General features: G+C 41.1%; 1 protein-coding gene across 6 annotated transcripts in view; it reads right to left on the bottom strand.

Moving 5' to 3' along the window:
- PPFIA2 (PPFI scaffold protein A2) overlaps nt 1–20,042 on the bottom strand; it is a 373,500-nt gene that overhangs the window by 336,327 nt on the left and 17,131 nt on the right. For 5 of the 6 annotated variants that reach the window (XR_012882381.1, XM_075856792.1, XM_075856789.1 and 2 more), the window contains exon 2: nt 13,545–13,795. Coding sequence is in view for 4 of the 6 variants with exons in the window: in XM_075856792.1 (XP_075712907.1) it covers nt 13,545–13,793 (249 nt within the window). In the remaining 2 variants the exon portion in view is untranslated. Of the gene's footprint in view, nt 1–13,544; nt 13,796–20,042 lie in introns of those variants that run through there. The other variant, XM_075856794.1, reaches the window with a different exon arrangement.

Here is a 20,042-nt window from a genome sequence, read left to right on the forward strand (position 1 = left end):
ACCAACCCGCAGAATAAATTAAAAATGTCATTTATTGCGTACGGTGAGCGCCGCAAAAAAAAAACCTAAAAAAACGGTGTCAGAATTCCTGTTTTTTGCTCGGGATTGCAAAAAAATGTAATAAAAAGTGATAAAAAAAAAAATCGCATGTACCCCAAAATGGTACCAATGAAAACTACAGATTGTCCCGCAACAAATAAGCCTTCACACCACTCTATTGATGGAAAAATAAAAAAGTTATGGCTCTTGGAAAGCGGGGAGTGAAAATCTAAAATATGAAAGCAAAAAATGGATCAGTCCTGAAAGGGTTAATTCATTTCTAATGAAAAAAACGTATGACAACATGTGGGGTATTTCCGTACTCGGGAGAAATTGCTTTATAAAAGAATGGTTGTTTTTTTCCTCCTTTATCCCTTGTGAAAATGAGAAAATGCAACATTTTAGTGGAGAAAATTTTGATATGAATTTTCGCGCCCTAATTCTAATAAACTCTGCAAAAGACCCGTGGGGTGTAAATGCTCACTATACCCCTAGAAAAATTCCTTGAAGGTTTTTCCAAAATGGGGTCACTTTTGGTGGGTTTCCACTGTTTTGGTCCCTCCAGTGCATTGCAAATGCGACATGGCACCGAAAACCATTCCAGCAAAATCATAAATCCAAATGGCGCTCCTTCCCTTCTGAGCCCTGCTGTGGGTCCAAACAGCAGTTTATTACCACATATGGGGTATTGTCGTAATCGGGAGACATTGCTTTACAAATGTTGGGGTGCATTTTCTTCGTTATTCCTTGTAAATAATAAAAATTTCTATGTTGTTTCAGAAAAAAAGTACATTTTAATTCTTACAGACTAATTTCAATATATTTAGCGAAAAACCTGTGTGGTCAAAATGCTAACTATACCCCTAGATAAATACCTTAAGGGGTCTAGTTTTCGAAATGGAGTCGTTTATGGGGAGTTTCTATCATTCTGGCAGCTCAAAGCCTCTCCAAATGTACATTGGGGCCTAAAACATTTTCAAGCAAAATATGAGTCCTGAAAGCCTCCGGGTGTTCCCTTCCTTTGGGGCCCTGCCGTGTGTCCAAACAACGCATTAGGGCCACAATGTGGGTATTTTTGAAAATAGGAGAAAGAGGGTGATAGATTTTGGGGTGTGTTTCTTCATTTTCATGGTCGCTTTACAAAGAAATCGGTCTTCAAACAAATACTTTTATGAAAAAAGTGAAATTATTATTTTTTTCACCTGATATGCATTAAATTTAGCAAAGAACTGTGGGGTCAAAATAATTACTATACCCCTAAATAAATACCTTATGGGGTCTAGTTTTCTAAATGGGGTCGTTTATGGGGAGTTTCTATCGTTCTGGCAGCTCAAAGCCTCTCCAAATGTACAGTGGGGCCTAAAACATTTTCAAGCAAAATATGAGTCCTGAAAGCCTCCGGGTGCTCCCTTCATTTTGGGTCCTGCCGTGTGTCCAGGCAGCGCATTAGGGTCACAATGGGGGCATTTTTGAAAACAGGAGAGGGAGGGTGATAGATTTTGTGGTGTGTTTCTTCATTCTCATGGTCGCTTTACAAAGAAATTGGTCTTCAAACTGATACTTTTATGAAAAAAAGTGAAATTTTTTTTTTTCACCTGCTATGTATTAAATTTAGCAAAAAACTGTGGGGTCAAAATACTTACTATACCCTTAGGTAAATACCTTAAGGGGTCTAGTTTTCTAAATGGGGTCATTTGTGGGGGTTTCCATCACTCTGAGACCTATGAGCCTCTGAAACCTGGCTTGGTGCCGGAAAACAAAATGTACTTCAAAATTTATAAAATTATTATTCAATTTGTAAGTCCTCTAAATTGCTGAAAATTTATTTTATTTTTTCAAAAGTGCTGCCAAAATGGAGTAAAGAGATAGAAATATATATTTAATTAAAAAAATTGTACAGTATGTGTGTACATATGTGACATATTGCAGTTAAAAATAGGGGAAAATGGTCATTTTTACAAAATTTCTTCCATTTTTCTATTTTTTAATTAATTTCCGCAAATCGTATCAGTCTAGTTTTACCACTAAAATAAAGTACAACATGTGACGAAAAAACAATGTCAGAATTACTTGGATATTCAAAACTTTCACAGAGTTATTCTCTGATAAAGTCAGACATACCAGATTTGACAAATCTGGCTTGGTCATTAAGGTACAAACATGCCCGGTCATTAAGGGGTTAAGTGTGTGCATATTTATGCAACCACATTATTTTTGTTATTTATTTGTATTTTCCCACCCTAAAAGATTGCAGTTTGTTTTTCAATACAATTGTATAGATTACAGGTGACATTAAGGCCCTGTTCACATAGTTTTTTGCAGGCAGAAAATTCTGCCTGGAAAAATCAGCTCAGTTTTTTTTAAGTGGTTTTGCACCACACGCGTTTTTTGGAGGCTTTTTTTTTAAGCTAGCTCTTCAACAGAAAGAAGAAAATCATGGAAAACTCGGCAAAAAAAAAAAGTGTCTCCCATTGATATCAATGGGGTTTTTGAGGTGCAAAACCCCTCAAGATAGGGCCTGTCGCTTCTTTTTCACACAAGCATTTTTTTTTTTCTCGCGGTAAAAATAAAAAATAATAAAAGCCTCTACCTCCCATTGAAATCAATGGGAGTCAATTTCGGCCGTTTTTTGCCGTGAACACTGTGAACAGGGGCTAAAAGGTGGAAAAAGTTCTGAAATTATTCATCTTGGACAGATTTTTAATATGACAAAAACCTGGCATTTTAACAGGGGTGTGTAAACTTTTTATATCCACTGTACACCATTCAATCCCATAACTCTCTAGGGGACAATTGCAAAAGGTATAAATCCAAGCACGTATAACTCGTACTAAACACAAGCGTTATAAATAACATCTCATTCAGCTTAACTTTATACATTTATTAAAGCTCTAAACCTCGCTCAGAATTATACAATAACCTTGTTCCGTTCCTATCCCTGAGAAAAGCAACTTCATTTCATCTAAGCCCTGAACGCAATTTACAAGTCATTTCCATGGAAACAAAATGCCAAAGAACATTTCACTTAGTGTTCTTCTATAACTAGAGGAGGAATCTGTACCCAGAGCAGTCACACCTATCAACAAGTATAAGATAATCAGAAAATTATCGAGTACAATTTCAAATACCATCAAATTCTGTAGTCAGCCTGTATGCAAACTTTTTGTATTCAATAAACTGTGGATTTGCCTAAAATATTGAAATGTTAAATACTTTTGTGTCAAAAAAGACAAAAGTATAATAGGTATGATACCTTTATTGGCTAACCATAAAAGTTCTATATGCAAGCTTTCAGAGCACAGAGGCCCCTTCTTCAGGCAGTTGAGGAATTTATAAAATAGGAATTTTGTCTTCAAAACTTTAGGGGGTACTCCAATAATGCTACAGCTATATGATTCCAATTAACAACAGAATACAGACTGTTTTAAAATAGTCGCAAATTCTCCATGTACACATTTTCAGAAGAGGAAGATTGCGCTTTATTTAGTTCAAAGGGTTGTTCTTATCACAGAAAGTGATGGCATATTGCTAGGATATGCCATTACTTTGTTTTGTGGGGGTCCGACCTCTGGGACCAATAACAACCGTAAGAATTAAATGGTTTAGTGCTGTGGCCCCTTCATTTTTCCCGGCACATCGGTGCTCCCGGCCACCCACTGTGCATCGACATGCAGCACAGCCATATTAAAGTGGATGGGGTCAGTGATGCAGTCCGTTGCACAGCTGGTGGCCAGAAACTCTTTGAAAGGGATGCAAAGCTAAAAGTAGCACTTCGCCAGGACCCCCACCAATCAGGAGATTAAAGAGGCCAGTCAGACCCCCACCAATCAGAAAGCAAATGACATTCTAGTGATATTCCATCACTATAAGATGGTAATTCCAATGTAATCAGTCTATGACTTGCACTACATGACTTTAGATGATCCACCATCACACTACAGTCTTCATTGTAACTCTGGAGAGAACCAGAAACGAGAAAGAGAGCACGAGTCCCACTCCAATAGAAATATATGGGAACCAAGACAAATGTTGCACAACTTTTCCTATTCGCGGCTATTGAAATGCATCTCAAGGTGGTAAAAGTTGTGCAACTTGACTCTAACATACTTTACGTAACATGGCCAAAGTTTTAATCTAGCACTGGCCTAACTTTGGCATACAAATATAAAAAAAAACACATTACATTTTTATCCTACATGATTTCCAACAACCAGGGGAATCACACCATCCTTGTATATCAATTCCAAAACCAACAGAAAGAGAAGATTTGTTAGATTTTTCGTAAATTATGCGTTTCACAAGCTGAGTATTTGACAGTCGTCATCACAAATGAAAGTGAAAACCAAAACTAGTGTACATGTCAGCTCAGTTAGAATGTCCACCTTTTATTATGACAATTAAACTAAGCCGTCATTAATTTGCATTCCTGCTGCATAACCGTCTATTTGTCAAGAAATTGGGCAGTCCGTGCTATATTGAGTGTACTGTATATTTGTCTTAGGCTGTATAAGACCTTGCATTTTAATGTAGTAACCATAGAGATTAATTACTATGTCGGCACTTAATCAGTTCTATACAGCATATTTCATGTAAAAACAATGCAGGGAAGTAAATAGTTGTATATACTACTTAGGAATACATATAAAAGGGACACTCCAATGAAAAAGAAAAAAGTTTCCATTGCAATTATTCATTTGGGAGTCCCTAATGAACATTTTGTATGCATTCTTTTTGCTAGGCAGCGTCCATATATATTTAGTGTTTAGCAAGACAACAAGACATGGGTGACAATGCTGGATCAATTTTTTCATGTGGCGATTGGTATTGTCATCTGCCATTCTGCCAAGTAATTGTGGCCGTATTGATGACACTAGCTTGTTGGGCAACACCATAAAGTCTTATTATGGACAGCCCTCTGGTATTGTTTTACTTTTTTAAGGAAACCTGTAGCAGGTTTAAGCAGCCCTCATTGTGGGCAGTATAGTATAGCAAAGGGTGCCCTGATTGCACTAACTATATTTTACTCTTAAAGAGGCTCTGTCACCAGATTATAAGTGCCCCATCTCCTACATAATCTGATCGGCGCTGGAATGTAGATAACAGCAGTGGTTTTTATTTTGAGAAACGATAATTTTTGAGCAAAATATGAGCAATTTTAGATTTATGCTAATTCGTTTCTTAATAGACAACTGGGCGTGTTTTTACTTTTTACCAACTGGGCGTTGTACAGAGAAGTGTATGAGGCTGACCAATCAGTGACCAATCCACGTCATACACCTCTCATTGTTCCAGCTCATTGTTACAGTGTGATTGTGCAGTGAAAGAGGCTGGGCTGGAACAATGAGAAGTGTATGATGCTAATTGGTCACTGATTGGTCAGCGTCATACACTCCTCTGTACAACGCCCACTTGGTCAAAAGTAAAAACATGCCCCGTTGTCTATTAAGAAACTAATTAGAATAAATCTCAAATTGCTCATAACTTAAAATCAAAATAAAAACCACTGCGGTTATCTACATTACAGCGCCAATCAGATTATCTAGGAGATAGGGCATTTATAATCTGGTGACAGAGCCTCTTTAAGTGCTGCAGCAATTTTAAGAGTAGCCCATGTCCAGTGTTAAATGCCAGACTTGAGGGGAGAAGTGTCTGCTGGGCGACTCCCAGCCACCTTCTCCCCACCTTACTTAGGCTTCATTCACATCTGCATTGGGACTCCGTTCATGGGTTCCATCGGACCTTTCTGTCAGGGGAACCCATCAACGGAATCCAAACCATAGGTTTCCGTTTGCATCACCATTGATTTCAATGGTGACGGATCCGATGCAAATGGTTTCTGTCTCTCACTGTTGTTTAAGGGTTCCGATGTTTTGGACAGAATGAATAGCACAGTAGACTACTGTACGGATTCCGTCAAAATGACGGGACCCTTAAACAACGGTGACAAACGGAAATAATTTGCACCGGATCATTAACCATTGAAATCAATGGTGATGCAAAAGGAAACCTATGACGGAAAGCTCTGATTGAACCCATGAACAGAGTCTCGATGCAGAAATGAATGAAGCCTTAGCTTGATTGACGATAGGTTTCTCTCAATTTGAGAGTCCAGCGGGGAGAAGACAGAAAGAAGCCGCCCAGCGAACAATTCTCCCCGAACCTGGCACTTATTAAAACTATGATTTCTTTAAAACACTGCAGCACTTTAGAGAAAAACATAGTTTTCTGTAATTAGGACACCTGCTGCTATATAAATGCAGTCCACAGTTAGGGCAGCATTCACAGGTTAACAGGTTCCCGTTAATCACTTTTAATTTTGTGTTAGTCTCAACTACTGATTCACACTAAGATATAGTTATATATTTTTATTTAGGTTGTGCATACTTAGTCTTTATTTTATATTAAATTGCATGTATTGATGACTTCCCATCAGGACTTCTGAACCTGCGATTTCGCCTGGGATGGTGGATGTTGGGGCTCAACTCTGAGCAACATTAGGTAGTATTCATTGTTTCAATTCTAGGCGGTTTAAAAGTGTGGGAAGGTGGGTTCAAGAGAAGGAGGGCTCGTGCACATGGAAAAAACATGTCCGTGACACTGTACAGAGCTCCCTACAGGTCTGTATTATGGATCCGTGAGCACACAAGTGTGTGCCCATATGTTTACAGTAAGAACGGTGAATTTATGGAATAGCCTACCGCAGGAGCTGGTCACAGCAGGGACAGTAGATGGCTTTAAAAAAGGGTTAGATAATTTCCTAGAACAAAAAAATATTAGCTCCTATGTGTAGAAATTTTTCCTTCCCTTTTCCCTTCCCTTGGTTGAACTTGATGGACATGTGTCTTTTTTCAGCAGTACTAACTATGTAACTATGTAACTATGTTACGACAATGTATTCTGCCCTAGAAGCAATGCATTGAGGGGAGAATACCTCTGTAATACATCATGCATGCCACAATTCATACAGAATCCTTGAGAAAAAACACTATATAAGTTTTGGATAAATTCAGATACACACCTAAGTATAGTATGGGCCCGTAGTAGGCCACAGCAACAACACAGAACAGTAATACGCAAATGTGGTGGAGTTTTTCAGATTTCTTTTTTTTTAACTTTATTTATTGTTTTTGCGTTCATCTCATGGTACCTTATAACTATGCCATCAGAACGAAATATCATGGTGATTTTTTATAAACTGCATCTATTAGTATGCTTCCCATCAAGAACATCTAGCTTTAAGCAACAATGTCGAGAATGATTATTGTAAGCCAAGAACATTGACTAAAACCTGAAGCCTGGGAACAAAAATAAATAAAAATAAATGAAAAGCATTCTACTAGACTCTAAAAAAATAAATAAAAATAAAACAAATCAATTTTTAGTGTACAGAATTTCAGCTGAAGAGAATTCAAGAGTCTGAAATTAAATTGTGCAGCCACAGTCATAAGGTTCAGGAGTACAAAAAAATATTGAACTACAGTACAAGTTTATAATGAAAGCTCATTTATATCTAATGGAAATTTAATGAACATTTTATGAAAAGTTTATTGCCAACGGATGCTGGCAGCACATTAATTTTAATCAAATGTTATGGAAACATAGAATATTTCATACAGAGAAAAGGTTGAAGGAAAATAATATTTAGCATTTCTAAGAAAAAAGCCATGAGGAAGGACGCGGTGAGCGTCTGAAACGCGTAGGCACCTATCTACCTATTTCCTAATACTACACTCGGGATCGATCTTGTTTTAACTATCCCAATAAAATTGGAACCATGTTCCATTTTAAGTGATTGCGCTGGATCCTCTACTTTTGTTCGTTTTGTTCCTGTCTTCAATACCGTGAGCCGTCACGGAGATCCAGGCGCAGAGCGCAGAAAACCTGCATCCAAGGTGAGCTGGAGGATACCTTCCACAGTTCTTTTTGGAGCAGATATATACACGGATAAAATAAGTATTTTATTCACACTGGGCGGCAAAACCACTGCCTTTTGCAAAAAACGTACTAAAAACAGGATTTAACTGCACCGACTATATCCATGTATAGATAGTAGTAAGATGTAGTATATTAAAGGCTATATGCACTTTTTGTAACCAGTTATTGTTACAATGTGTCTAAAAAAAATAAAAAAATACACAAAATACAGTTGACAAAAAAATATTCTAACATTTTCTGTATATATTCCATCTATAGTTATGGTTGCAGCGCAGTCTGATGATCCTGAAGTCATGGTTTACTGTACTCTCTTATTCTTGCTAGCCTACAGACAGCAGAATAGGGTGCAGCGGGACAATATCAAATAGATATTTTCTAAACCAAAATTATGGATAGTGCTGATAAAATCTAAAGCACATAGAAAGCCATCTACTTAACAATTCTCTTTCACTCTCAAAATGATGGGAGGTTTGCTGCCAAAACATCTCAACGTCAGGTGTCTAAATTAAGTCTTAGAAAACGTTAGAATTACAAAATGTAGTTATATAATATTAAACAATTGTATTTTAGTATTGAAAAAATAGAGAACGGTTTTCAATATTTTTCATATATCAACTAAACCGTGACATGTGCATCGTGTATTACTCATCGGTCTAGCCGATATGACACGATTTTCAGTGTTGCCTTGCAGGACTTTTTTTAGATCTGATCCATGACCAACGTACAGTTTACAGTAAGGCCTCATGCACACGTCCGTAGCCATGTGTACCCCCATGATTTTCGGGTCGGCCGGCAGCGGACTGTCAGCCGCAAGCCACCTGCAAATCGCGGGCAATGCACATGGCCGCGGCCATTATTTTCAATGAGCCCGGACCGCAGAAGACGGCCGTAATAAGACATGTCCGTTCCTTCTGCGATGCGGGCTCCCGGGCCATGCACAGACCGTAAAAACTACGCTGGTGTGCATGGCCCCATAGAAATGAATGGGGCCGCAATTCTCCTCTGGATTTTCGGGGGAATTGCGGCCGCAAAAGCACGTTCGTGTGCATGGCGCCTAATAAGTCTATAGGCCTTTTAGGCCAGGGTTATAGCAGCCAGCAATTTTAAAGGGGTTTTGTGGGACTTTAACATTGGTCGGTGGGGGTCCGACCCCCGGGATCCCTGCCTATCAACACAACAAAGGGGCAACAGCACTTGCAGAACTGCGTCTATTTCATTGTTTACATAGGCAGATTGGCTATACGGGATGGCTATTCTGGTTATTCAGCTTGCCCAATTCACTTAAATGGAACGAGCTGCAATACAGTCTCTATGCCCAGGTAAAAAACGGAGGGGTGCTTGCAGGCATGCTATGTGCTGATCAGCGGTGGTACCGGACGTAGGATCCCCACCTATCAACATTAAAATCCTGTAGAGCCCCTTTAATATTGCTGGTTGCAATAGCTCTAGCCTACTACAAAAAAAAAAAAAGCAATTAACCAGATAACAAAAGTAATTTCCAGGATCTGCAACTGTCAGGACTGCAAGAATAGAATTAATTGTGGTTGTTTAATTGGATTCAACGAAGTTCATTAGAAGCTTCTGTTACACGCCTGTTATTTGGTAAAATAACAGATGGAGGGCAAAATTTTCAGTTTAAAAGTAAGGAAAGTTTGTAAATGAGAAATTGTTCTTCGCAGTAGCTGAACACACAGATAAGCATTGCAGAACACGATTACATAGTTACACTAGTAACTAGGATGGAAAAGACAGGTGTACTTTAAGATAGCTCAATCAGAAATAGCTATATGGTCAAGAAGAGAGCAAAAACATCGATGGGGCAGTTTTGTTACTATCTTTGTGTTAGGTGTTCTACTGTAATTTTACTTTCTACTTAATACAAGTGGCCTTTAATGAAAAAACTGAAAATTGTCCCAATACCAATCCTTGTGGTAGAGCTCTGCAAACTTTACTCTCTAATCTAAAACTTCTTTGTGTTCTACCAGATTTGTATTAATTTAAAATGAACATGCCTAAGGAAGGGCTTCATTCGTGAGAGTTGAATGGGGCTGTGCGTGACAGAGCAACTGGGGGATGTCAATCAAGCCTGGAAAGACGGGTTTGGAGACCGGACTGCGTGACTCCAGCATAGTGGCACCGCGGAGTCAAACAAGAATTTAAGTAGAATGTCCAAATTCGCTGAAGAACAGAGGCAAACTAAGAAGGAAGTGTTTTACTATATAATACTGCCTCTCTTGGTCTGTTTGCACATAAAGGCTCAAAAACAGTGTTTTTCGCAGGCAGAGGCTTATAAAACAGTTATGGACCTACAGAAAGATGCCTACTCTTAACATCCAGGGGACATGTACTGTATTAGGAGGGAGAATGGTGTCTTTGATTTGCTTGCTGTACTTTTTGCATTCTTCTGTTAAAAAAAAAAAAAAAAAAAGAAGACAGACATTGATGCCCAAAGAAAGGAAAGAAATAAAATTCATTCTCATTTGTACATAAATCATTTATATGCTGCACAAAACGTAAAACATTAAGCGTATAGTTTTCTTATTCAAATAGAAGAAAAAAAAGGGAGAATATGTGGGAGAGCAGATGGGCGGGGTGAGGTCCAGTGCAACTAGTAGGCAAGAAAAATAAACAGAATAGGTTACTATGAGCGAATACAGAAAATTTAAGAAATAGAGGAGAGGACAACAAGGTCCGCCACAAAAAAAAAAAAAGGTTAAATCATGTTACATATCTTGGGCAGCGGACACAGTGTCAGGACAGTTGAGAGTGGCATCGGTAATTTAAGCAGCTGTTTTGAGGCCTCTAGCTCTAGCCTGTGAAAAGGAACTAGCAGTGGTGTAAATAGCCGCACGGGCTGATCGGTAAAGTACAATATATAACAGGGCCTAGTTTTAAAGTTTATATAAAAAAATTGGATTGCACTCCTGGTCGAAATATTTAGGTGCTATGAGGGTTCGGGTTTGGGTAATCCACAATATATATTGAAAAAAGATAACCCAAGCACTCAAGCGTATAGACCAGATTCGTTTTATTATTTTGTTTTCATCAGTTTTATCTTCACTGAAGTAAATCTTCACAAAATATTGGTAATTTTTGTATTGGCGATTTTTATTGTTTAAACAATAAAAATCGCCAATACAAAAATTACCAATATTTTGTGAAGATTTACTTCAGTGAAGATAAAACTGATGAAAACAAAATAATAAAACTAATCTTACTTGTCTATACGCTTGAGTGCTTGGGTTATCTTTTCGATATAGTTTTAAAGTTTAGACTGGAAAACCTCTGTAACAAAACAAAATACAATGACTTATCAAATAGGATGGACAGTAGCATTAAGTAGATAGGATTAACAAAAAAGTGAAACCCTTTCAGAAGAGGGGACAAAAGTATACATATCATAGAGGCAAACCATATAAGAGAGTGGGGGCCCAGCCCTGGTTGGTCCCATTCCCCTTTTCCTACTGGATAGTGAGAACCTGTGCAGTATTCCCCTCTCCAGAGGAACTCAATTTTTAGCAAACAAAGAAGTGGGGGATTGTCGGTCCAAGTGTCACGGAAAGGGCGTGGAGAAAAAAAAATATCAGCCCCATCTGTCGTGGGTGGAATAACCAGGCACATTAATGGAAGGTACATTTAGATATTTACTATAGGGTCCCCTCTCTTCTATGTATACCACTGGGCGAGAACAAGAGAATACAACCCCAAACCTTTGTCAATAGGATCCATTCTTGATTTTGGAGAAAAAACAAAAACATAACGGACAACAGATCTCCATAACACTAGTGTAAAACCAGCCTTACTGAGCTTAAAGAGGCAATTCCTCTCTCATAATGTGATGGCATATTGCGAAGATATGCCACATCACTTTATGATCGGTAGAGGTCCAACTGCTGGCCCCCAAAATGATGAGAATATAAGGGGCTGCAATGCTGCTTTAGCACTGCACCCCCTTCTAAGCTTTCCGGAAGCGACGCTGTGAAAACTTAGAAGGGGATGGAGAGCCAAATCAGCACTGCGGCCCCTTCATACTCAGGGTCGGTGGGGGTCGCTGAGGTATTGTAGCGATATGCCATAACTTTATAAACTTAGAATACCCCTTTGATACACATGAATTGATACCATAGTGACCATGCACGAATTCTGCTTAGATGCAACTTTACATCTTTTTGATAGAGAACCTAAAAGGGTTGTACCAGAATCGATGATTCATTTTTGAACACTAAGGGCCCCAATCGCAAGAATGGGGTCCCGAACACCCATGTTTCTCCTCACTGAACTCCCACTGTGATCAGGAGCTTTAATAAAGCGGCGGTCAAGCATGCGCCCACTGCTCTATTCAAGGTCTATGAGACTAACGCAAACAGCCGAGCGCTGTCCTCGGCTGTTTCCATCATTCTTAAAAATATTGAATGGAGCGGCAGCGCGCATGCTTGAACACTGCTCCATTCAATGTCCTTCTCACTGCTTTCAAGCAGTGAGGAAATACAGGGGGTTCGGGATTGGGGATAGTTGTTGATTATGGTACAACTCCTTTAGTGGAGAGAAATTATTACATCATTCCTCCATATTATCTGGCGCTGGCAACGCATTTGTGAAGAGATGGAAAATATGTATTTAAGGGATCAGCTTTCTCTTCACAGACGATACATTACATATAGTTAGATCTTTTAACCACATTTATCTAGTCCCTGAAAACCAGTTTAAAAAGAAAACATTGCGGCCTTCTCCATAATTCTGCCAGTGTACAATTACATGTTGATATACAGTCTACTGTTTTATGTTTCTTTTAGGGAGAACTCCCCTTATTCAACTTTTGTTTTTTGTTTTAGCCCAGAAGCCATGTTTTTTCTTCCTGGCTTCTTTATCAGAAACTTCCTGCTGCCATTGCTTAGTTAGTGCTATGCGGTGCTTACTGTTGTGTGAACGAATGGCAGGCTGCTGCATGACTCCCACCACAGGGAGAGAGTATTATTTGTGCCTAAATTATTTTCAGTAAAAGTACAGTATATACTGCTCCCTCTAGCAAGGTGCCACTACTGTACATTACTTTAAAACCTACACCAAGCCAGGTGGTCACCTTGCAGTCACATGAGTTTCAGTCTGAAGCCATTATAAGCTTAAGGCCTCATGCACACGACCGTAGCCATGTGCACGGCCGTGATTTTCAGGCCGGCCGGGGGCGGAGTGTCACCCGCAAGCCGCCTGCAAATCGCGGGCCATGCACATTATTTCCTATGAGCCTGGACCACAGAACACGGCCATAATAAGACATGCCCGTTCTTTCGGCAGTCCGGACTCCTGGGCCATGCACAGACCATGGAAACCACGGTCGTGTGCATGGCCCCATAGAAATGAATGGGGCCGCAATTCTACCGTGGATTTTCGGGGGAATTGCAGCCGCAAAAGCACGTTCGTGTGCATGGTGCTTAAGTGTCTCTTCATGTTCCATCAAATAGTTAAAATCTGCTTTAGACTTTGGTAGAAATAAATGGCCTGGACACAACAATCCTAACTAGAGAATCTGAAAAACCTAAAAATAGATCACTATAAAATAGTACACAACATACCTGTGGCAGAGCAGAATTCAACTGGCGTTGCAGAGCATCTCTATCGTATATGACATCTTGAAGCCGTTGCTGGGCAAGTCCAAGACTCTCTTGAGTTTCACGCAATGTATCTAGCAGTCGATCGCGCTCATCAAGCATGTTAACCATCAGTTGTTCAAAGTGAGAGTCCGAGTCTGAGCCACTGCTTTGGGACCCCCTTTGGCTCATAGGGGTGTCCTCGCTTATTGTTGGCATTACTTCACACATCATTTCTAGAAGAGCAAAGATTAGGGTCAGACACCATTTTTTTAAATTTAATATAATGAAACATATTTGAAATTTGAAGTCATAAAAGCTTAACATTTTACACAGCAAAAGAGAAAATATTTTTATTTCGCCAAAATTAATAAAAACAAAAAAACAACCTGTTTACATGCCACAACACTATTAAAAAGGTATTTTTTCTTTTAACAATCCGGCCCTGCCTTCTTAATCAGAAATAGATTTATTCAAATTGGACATGACATTCATGCTGCCAAATGAATTTAAACCATGCAGATGCCGTAACGTAAGCAAAAAAATAATGTGAAAAGTTGTCCAAGTAGGATTTTGTCCTGAACCTCTGATAATAGAAGAGAAATGTTGCAATTGGTGTTTATAGTCTGAAGTATGAAGGATGGTGGATGCCCTAAGGCATAATGTTTTGCGGCTTTTATATTACTTTTGCAGTGTGCTTGAGGAAATTTTATCCGTGATGCAAGACTACAAGAGTTGTAATTGGAGTTCGTGTAGATGCCAAAAAAAAATATAGTACAAAAGAAAGTGGAAGAGTTTCCCATAGCAATCAATCCTGGAATTTGATTGCTATTGGCAACTTCTCCACTTAACACTAGTGTTCATAATCCCTTCTATTGTGGGCTACATTAAATACAAGTTAGTGCAATAATTAAACAAAATAAGGCAGGCACTCAAAAAAAGCATAGTACACCACTGATCATTGAAAGTCAACTGAGATATTGTCATAAAAATGGCACCACTAGTAAGGCCAAAAGGATGAGTCTGTCGTAAGAGGAGAGATCCACTTCCTTCATCCACTAAATAACCCGGGAGCTACTGGGATGTAAAAATATAACATTGTGTTGACGTAAATGTGCACAAAGCCATTTAAAGCCAGGAGCATACACTGGGAAGAGCCATAGATAGGCAGCGCCACAGAGAATTTAAAAAGATGGAGGGAGTGCTAACAAGTGTCAAAACCATAGGAAGCTACAATGCCACCCTTTGGTTGTTGTGGTTATTACTACTGGTGGGCAGAAGCTCAAACTTCAAAGGAAGGGAACAAAATGTTAAACTATATGAAGTCACAGGTACACACACACACACACACACACACACACACACACGCTCTTTAATGGTCTTGAATCTCTAGTTTATATGTTTATTGTACATTAGACAATATTTTGGTCTTTCGGATATAAAACATTGCCCTTTACAAGAATATCAAACACTGTACAAGAGGAATCAATCAATCAGAGACAGGTATGCAGCATGACAGCCCATGATAAATTAGTTCTTAATATCCCATGTGTGTCAAATAATAGAAGAAACAGACATTATTTTCTATGACATTTTGGTTTCACGGAATGCTACTTCCTTAGAGCAAGAAATCTGACTGCCAGCAGGAAATTTTAACAAGGTATCTGCTTTCAATGAATCACATTCAGCTCTACATGAGAACAAATAAGCTGGTTTACAAAATACATGCTTATTACTTATACCAGTGGTCCACAATCTTTTCTGATACAGTGCCAGCCACACAATTCCAACCCTACAGTGTCCCCCTGAAAAGTGCTAGCCACACAGTACATCCCACAAATGTGCCCCTATTAGGGCAAGCCACACAGTATCCACCATTAGTGCCAGCAACACAGAGCACCATTAGCACACCTTGCAACTCTTCTCTCTGACATTGAAGATACATCTGAGTAGCCACCAGAGGTTGCTCACATGTATTATCCAAGACCTGCACTAATATTTAAGATTAGTGCAGGGGAGAGAGGACTGAGCTGCTATCTTATGACGGCACTCCGCTCTCTGCATCTATAGAATGCAGCTGACTTTACACAAAATGTGTCAAATTAAAACTACCAGGAAACAGACAAGCATGTCTGTGTCCTGGTGGTTGGGGTCCGCATAGGAAGGCATTACAGGCCACATGTTGTGCAACCCTGACTTATAAATTACCAGTTTGACAGTTATTGATCAGACAATTTTGTAATTTATGGGGTATACTGGTTTAACAGCTATGTTTTTGTTTTATTCACTAGGTTATCCAACAGGTTTTTTTGTATTGTAATCGTGCCATATTGTAATATGTAGGGATTTTGTAAAACAAGCAAATATTAAAAAAAGAAGAATTATGTCCCTATAATAATATTGTGGCGGAACGGGTGACGGTTACAGGCATTGTACCCAAATAAAGGTTAAGCCTGCCGCAAACCGTCGCACTCCCGCCATCCGGGTGCCATAGCTTAGATGGCGCCCGGTGCTAGATGGGGATATGTCCCCTCAAACTGCATTACGTTATGTTTGATAACCAGTTGATTTATATTATATTGTATTCAGTGCTGCTTCACTGTCCTCCCCTCTAGGGTTAATCTGATACTGTAGGAGAGTGAGTCACAGGCTGCAAGCGGGAACTTGTCTGAATGTAAATAAGAAAATAGAGGGGGCAAGAGCAGAAAGCACATGGCCTGATTCCTGAGGGAGGGGTGAGTGAGGGAGATAGTGGTGCTGTATGAGATCTCAGCTAGTTGCTGTCCAGGAGAGGATGAGATAGCAGTGTGAGCTGCAGGCAGGGGCTATCTACCTCAGAGATGGTACCTGACCTAGGGACAGTAATAGAGGGCAAGTGCTGGAGTCCCATCTAACTAAGGAGGATCTGGAGACACCCCAAAGGATGAAAGGTACAGTGGAGAGACCCCATAGTGAGGTAGCCTGTCACATCCAGCCCAGAGGGGAGAAGCAGCGGTGCCTTGTTTCTGTGTGTGTCTGTCCCTGTTAATAAACGCGCCTCTGTGGCTTGTCCCCTGTTAATCTGTGTCACCTGAATCTATCGCCCACATTCTCTAGGCGTAAACCGACCCCCACTGACCCGGTTTCGCCACAAATATAATGATAAATAATTCAAAAAGGTAAGGGGTCGGAGCTTTAAAAATGTACAATTTTTTTCTTGCATTTTTTTTTCTGGTGGGGGGGGGGGTTGAATGGCAGTAAGCCAATTATTTCAGTAACAATTATTCAAATTCACCATAAATAGGCAGTTCTTTAGAAGAAGCACTGCAGCTATAAAAAATAAAAAAAAAAGTAGGATTGTTGGTCATTCCCAACTTGGCATATGAGTAGATTGTTGATATTCCCATCTTAAACATTTATGGCAGATCCATGCATTTAAATGGCCAACATACATTTTTACTGCAAGTGAAACGCGTGGCTGTCCACAGCATCAGGCTTTCAGCAGCTGAATAAACAGATATCTCTTAAACTGCTGCATTCGGTTTGAACAACCCCTTTAAATAGTTGGGAAACTACATAACTAGTAATTCCTTAATACATACTTTTATTTGAAATGTATTTTTTTTTTTAAAAGAGCAAATCGAATTCCCCCAAGCTTGTGGCGCTGTGGAGAATGAACATTTAAAATCAGATTAAAATCAGGTTCACACAGAGCAGTTTTTGATGCATCTTATTTAGCCTTAAATTACTATACTCTAGAAGCTTGCCACAATTTTAACCCTTGTATGAGGCATACGGAGCAGTGGCGTAACTACCGCCGTAGCAGCCGTAGCGACTGCTACGGGGCCCGCGGCATGAGGGGGCCCGTGTCGCCCGCCGGCACGGGCCCCCACCATGGCCGCAGGCTCCGCTAGCAGCCGCTATGGCTGCTACAGCGGGACCAACTGAACACTACGGCAGAGCAGGGAGGTATCTCCCCGCTCTGCCATTAAACAAAAAATACATGTATCCCCTATCCACAGGATAGGGGATACATGAGTGATCGCTGCCAGCGATAGGGAGAATGGGGGACTGAAAGTCCCCTGAAGATCTCCATCACAAACCTCGGACTTCCGGGGTCTGTGTCGGCAGCTCCGTAGAAATTAATGGAGCGCCGGTCGCGCTTGTGCGCATGCGTGACCAGCGCGCCTTTCATTTTTATTAAGCTGCGCAGACTCCGGAAGTCCGAAGTTAGTCATGGAGAACTTGGGGGGACTTTCGGTCCCCCGTTCTCCCTATCAGTGTCAGCGATCACACATGTATCCCTTATCCTGTGGATAGGGGATGCATGTTATTTGTAGGACACACTATAGGTTGCATTTTTTTTGGGGGGGGGGGGGCTGTATGGCGTTCCCTGCAGGGGGGGTGGGGCGCTGTATGGCGTTCCCTGCAGGGGGGGTGGGGCGCTGTATAGCGTTCCCTGCAGGGGGGGTGGGGCGCTGTATAGCGTTCCCTGCAGGGGGGGTGGGGCGCTGTATAGCGTTCCCTGCAGGGGGGGGTGGGGCGCTGTATAGCGTTCCCTGCAGGGGGGGTGGGGCGCTGTATAGCGTTCCCTGCAGGGGGGGGTGGGGCGCTGTATAGCGTTCCCTGCAGGGGGGGGTGGGGCGCTGTATAGCGTTCCCTGCAGGGGGGGGTGGGGCGCTGTATAGCGTTCCCTGCGGGGGGGGTGGGGCGCTGTATAGCGTTCCCTGCAGGGGGGGGTGGGGCGCTGTATAGCGTTCCCTGCAGGGGGGGGTGGGGCGCTGTATAGCGTTCCCTGCAGGGGGGGGGTGGGGCGCTGTATAGCGTTCCCTGCAGGGGGGGTGGGGCGCTGTATAGAATTCCCTGCAGGGGGGGTGGGGCGCTGTATAGCGTTCCCTGCAGGGGGGGGCGCTGTATAGCGTTCCCTGCAGGGGGGGGCGCTGTATAGAGTTCCCTGCAGGGGGGGGCGCTGTATAGAGTTCCCTGCAGGGGGGGGGCGCTGTATAGCGTTCCCTGCAGGGGGGAGCGCTGTATAGCGTTCCCTGCAAGGGGGGCGCTGTATGGCGTTCCCTGCAAGGGGGGGGCGCTGTATGGCGTTCCCTGCAGGGGGGGGGCGCTGTAAGGTGTTCCCTGCAGGGGGGGGCGCTGTGTGGCGTTCCCTGCAGGGGGGGATGTATGGCGTTCTCTACAGTGGGGGCTGTATGGCGTTCTCTACAGTGGGGGCTGTATGGCGTTTGCGCCATACAGCCCCCTCTGTAGATATCGCCACACAGTCCCCCTGTAGATAACACCACACAGTCTCTCCTGTAGATATAGCTGTATGGCGTTATATACAGGGGGGTCTGTATGGCGTTACCTACAGGGGGGGGCTGTATGGCGTTATCTACAGGGGGGTCTGTATGGAGTTATCTACAGGGGGGCGCTGTATGGCGTTATCTACAGGGGGGCTGTAAAAAAGGCACTATCTACAAGGGGGGGGGGTTGTGTGACACACAGGGGAGGGGGGCCCCAGTCAAAAGTTTGCTATGGGGCCCAGTCTTTCCTAGTTACGCCCCTGATACGGAGGGTATAATATGGCTATGTGCATAAGCCCTTAGAGGGGTTTTCCACTTTTTATTCTCTCGATTTATAGAATAGGAAACCATACAGATTTGTAATATACATGTATAGAAAATTCTGCTCACATACCATTCTTATATCAATGCAATGATCTCTGTCTAAAAATAAAAAAAATTGTAAAACCCACATTTGTCCATAAAAAAAACAAAAAAAAAAACACCCGTAAGATAACTGAATGAACAGTCATGTGACCCACAACATGTGACCAATGGCATTCAGGTAACACTGTCCAGGTATCCAAAGGGTAAATAGTAGGTTGAGGAGGAGCAGAAGTTATAAAAGTATTTCTACATACAGCAACATCTCATAGTCAGAACTTACAGTCTCTGTGAGGAGCAGCTCTTACATTCTTCTCATTGTCTCCTCTGCCTGTTGTGTTTTTATTTAAAAAATTGTTTTACTTTCGACTGTAAATATCCACACAATGAATAAATTGTTTTTCATTATACTACCATTAGTCCTATTCACAAAGCCCATGTTGCCCCAACAATGTGCATATATATATATATACACACTACCGTTCAAAAGTTTAGGGTCACTTAGAAATTTCCTTATTTTTGAAAGAAAAGCACAGTTTTTTTCAATGAAGGTAACATTAAATTAATCAGAAATACACTCTATACATTGTTAATGTGCTAAATGATTATTCTAGCTGCAAACGTCTGGTTTTTAATGCAATATCTACATAGGTGTATAGAGGCCCATTTCCAGCAAGCATCACTCCAGTGTTCTAATGGTACATTGTGTTTGCTAACTGTGTTAGAAGGCTAATGGATGATTAGAAAACACTTGAAACCCCTTGTGCAATTATGTTAGCACCGCTGTAAACAGTTTTGCTGTTTAGAGGAGCTATAAAACTGACCTTCCTTTGCGCTAGTTGAGAAT

This window comes from Rhinoderma darwinii, chromosome 3 (genome assembly GCF_050947455.1).
Source record: "Rhinoderma darwinii isolate aRhiDar2 chromosome 3, aRhiDar2.hap1, whole genome shotgun sequence".
NCBI lineage: Eukaryota > Metazoa > Chordata > Amphibia > Anura > Rhinodermatidae > Rhinoderma > Rhinoderma darwinii.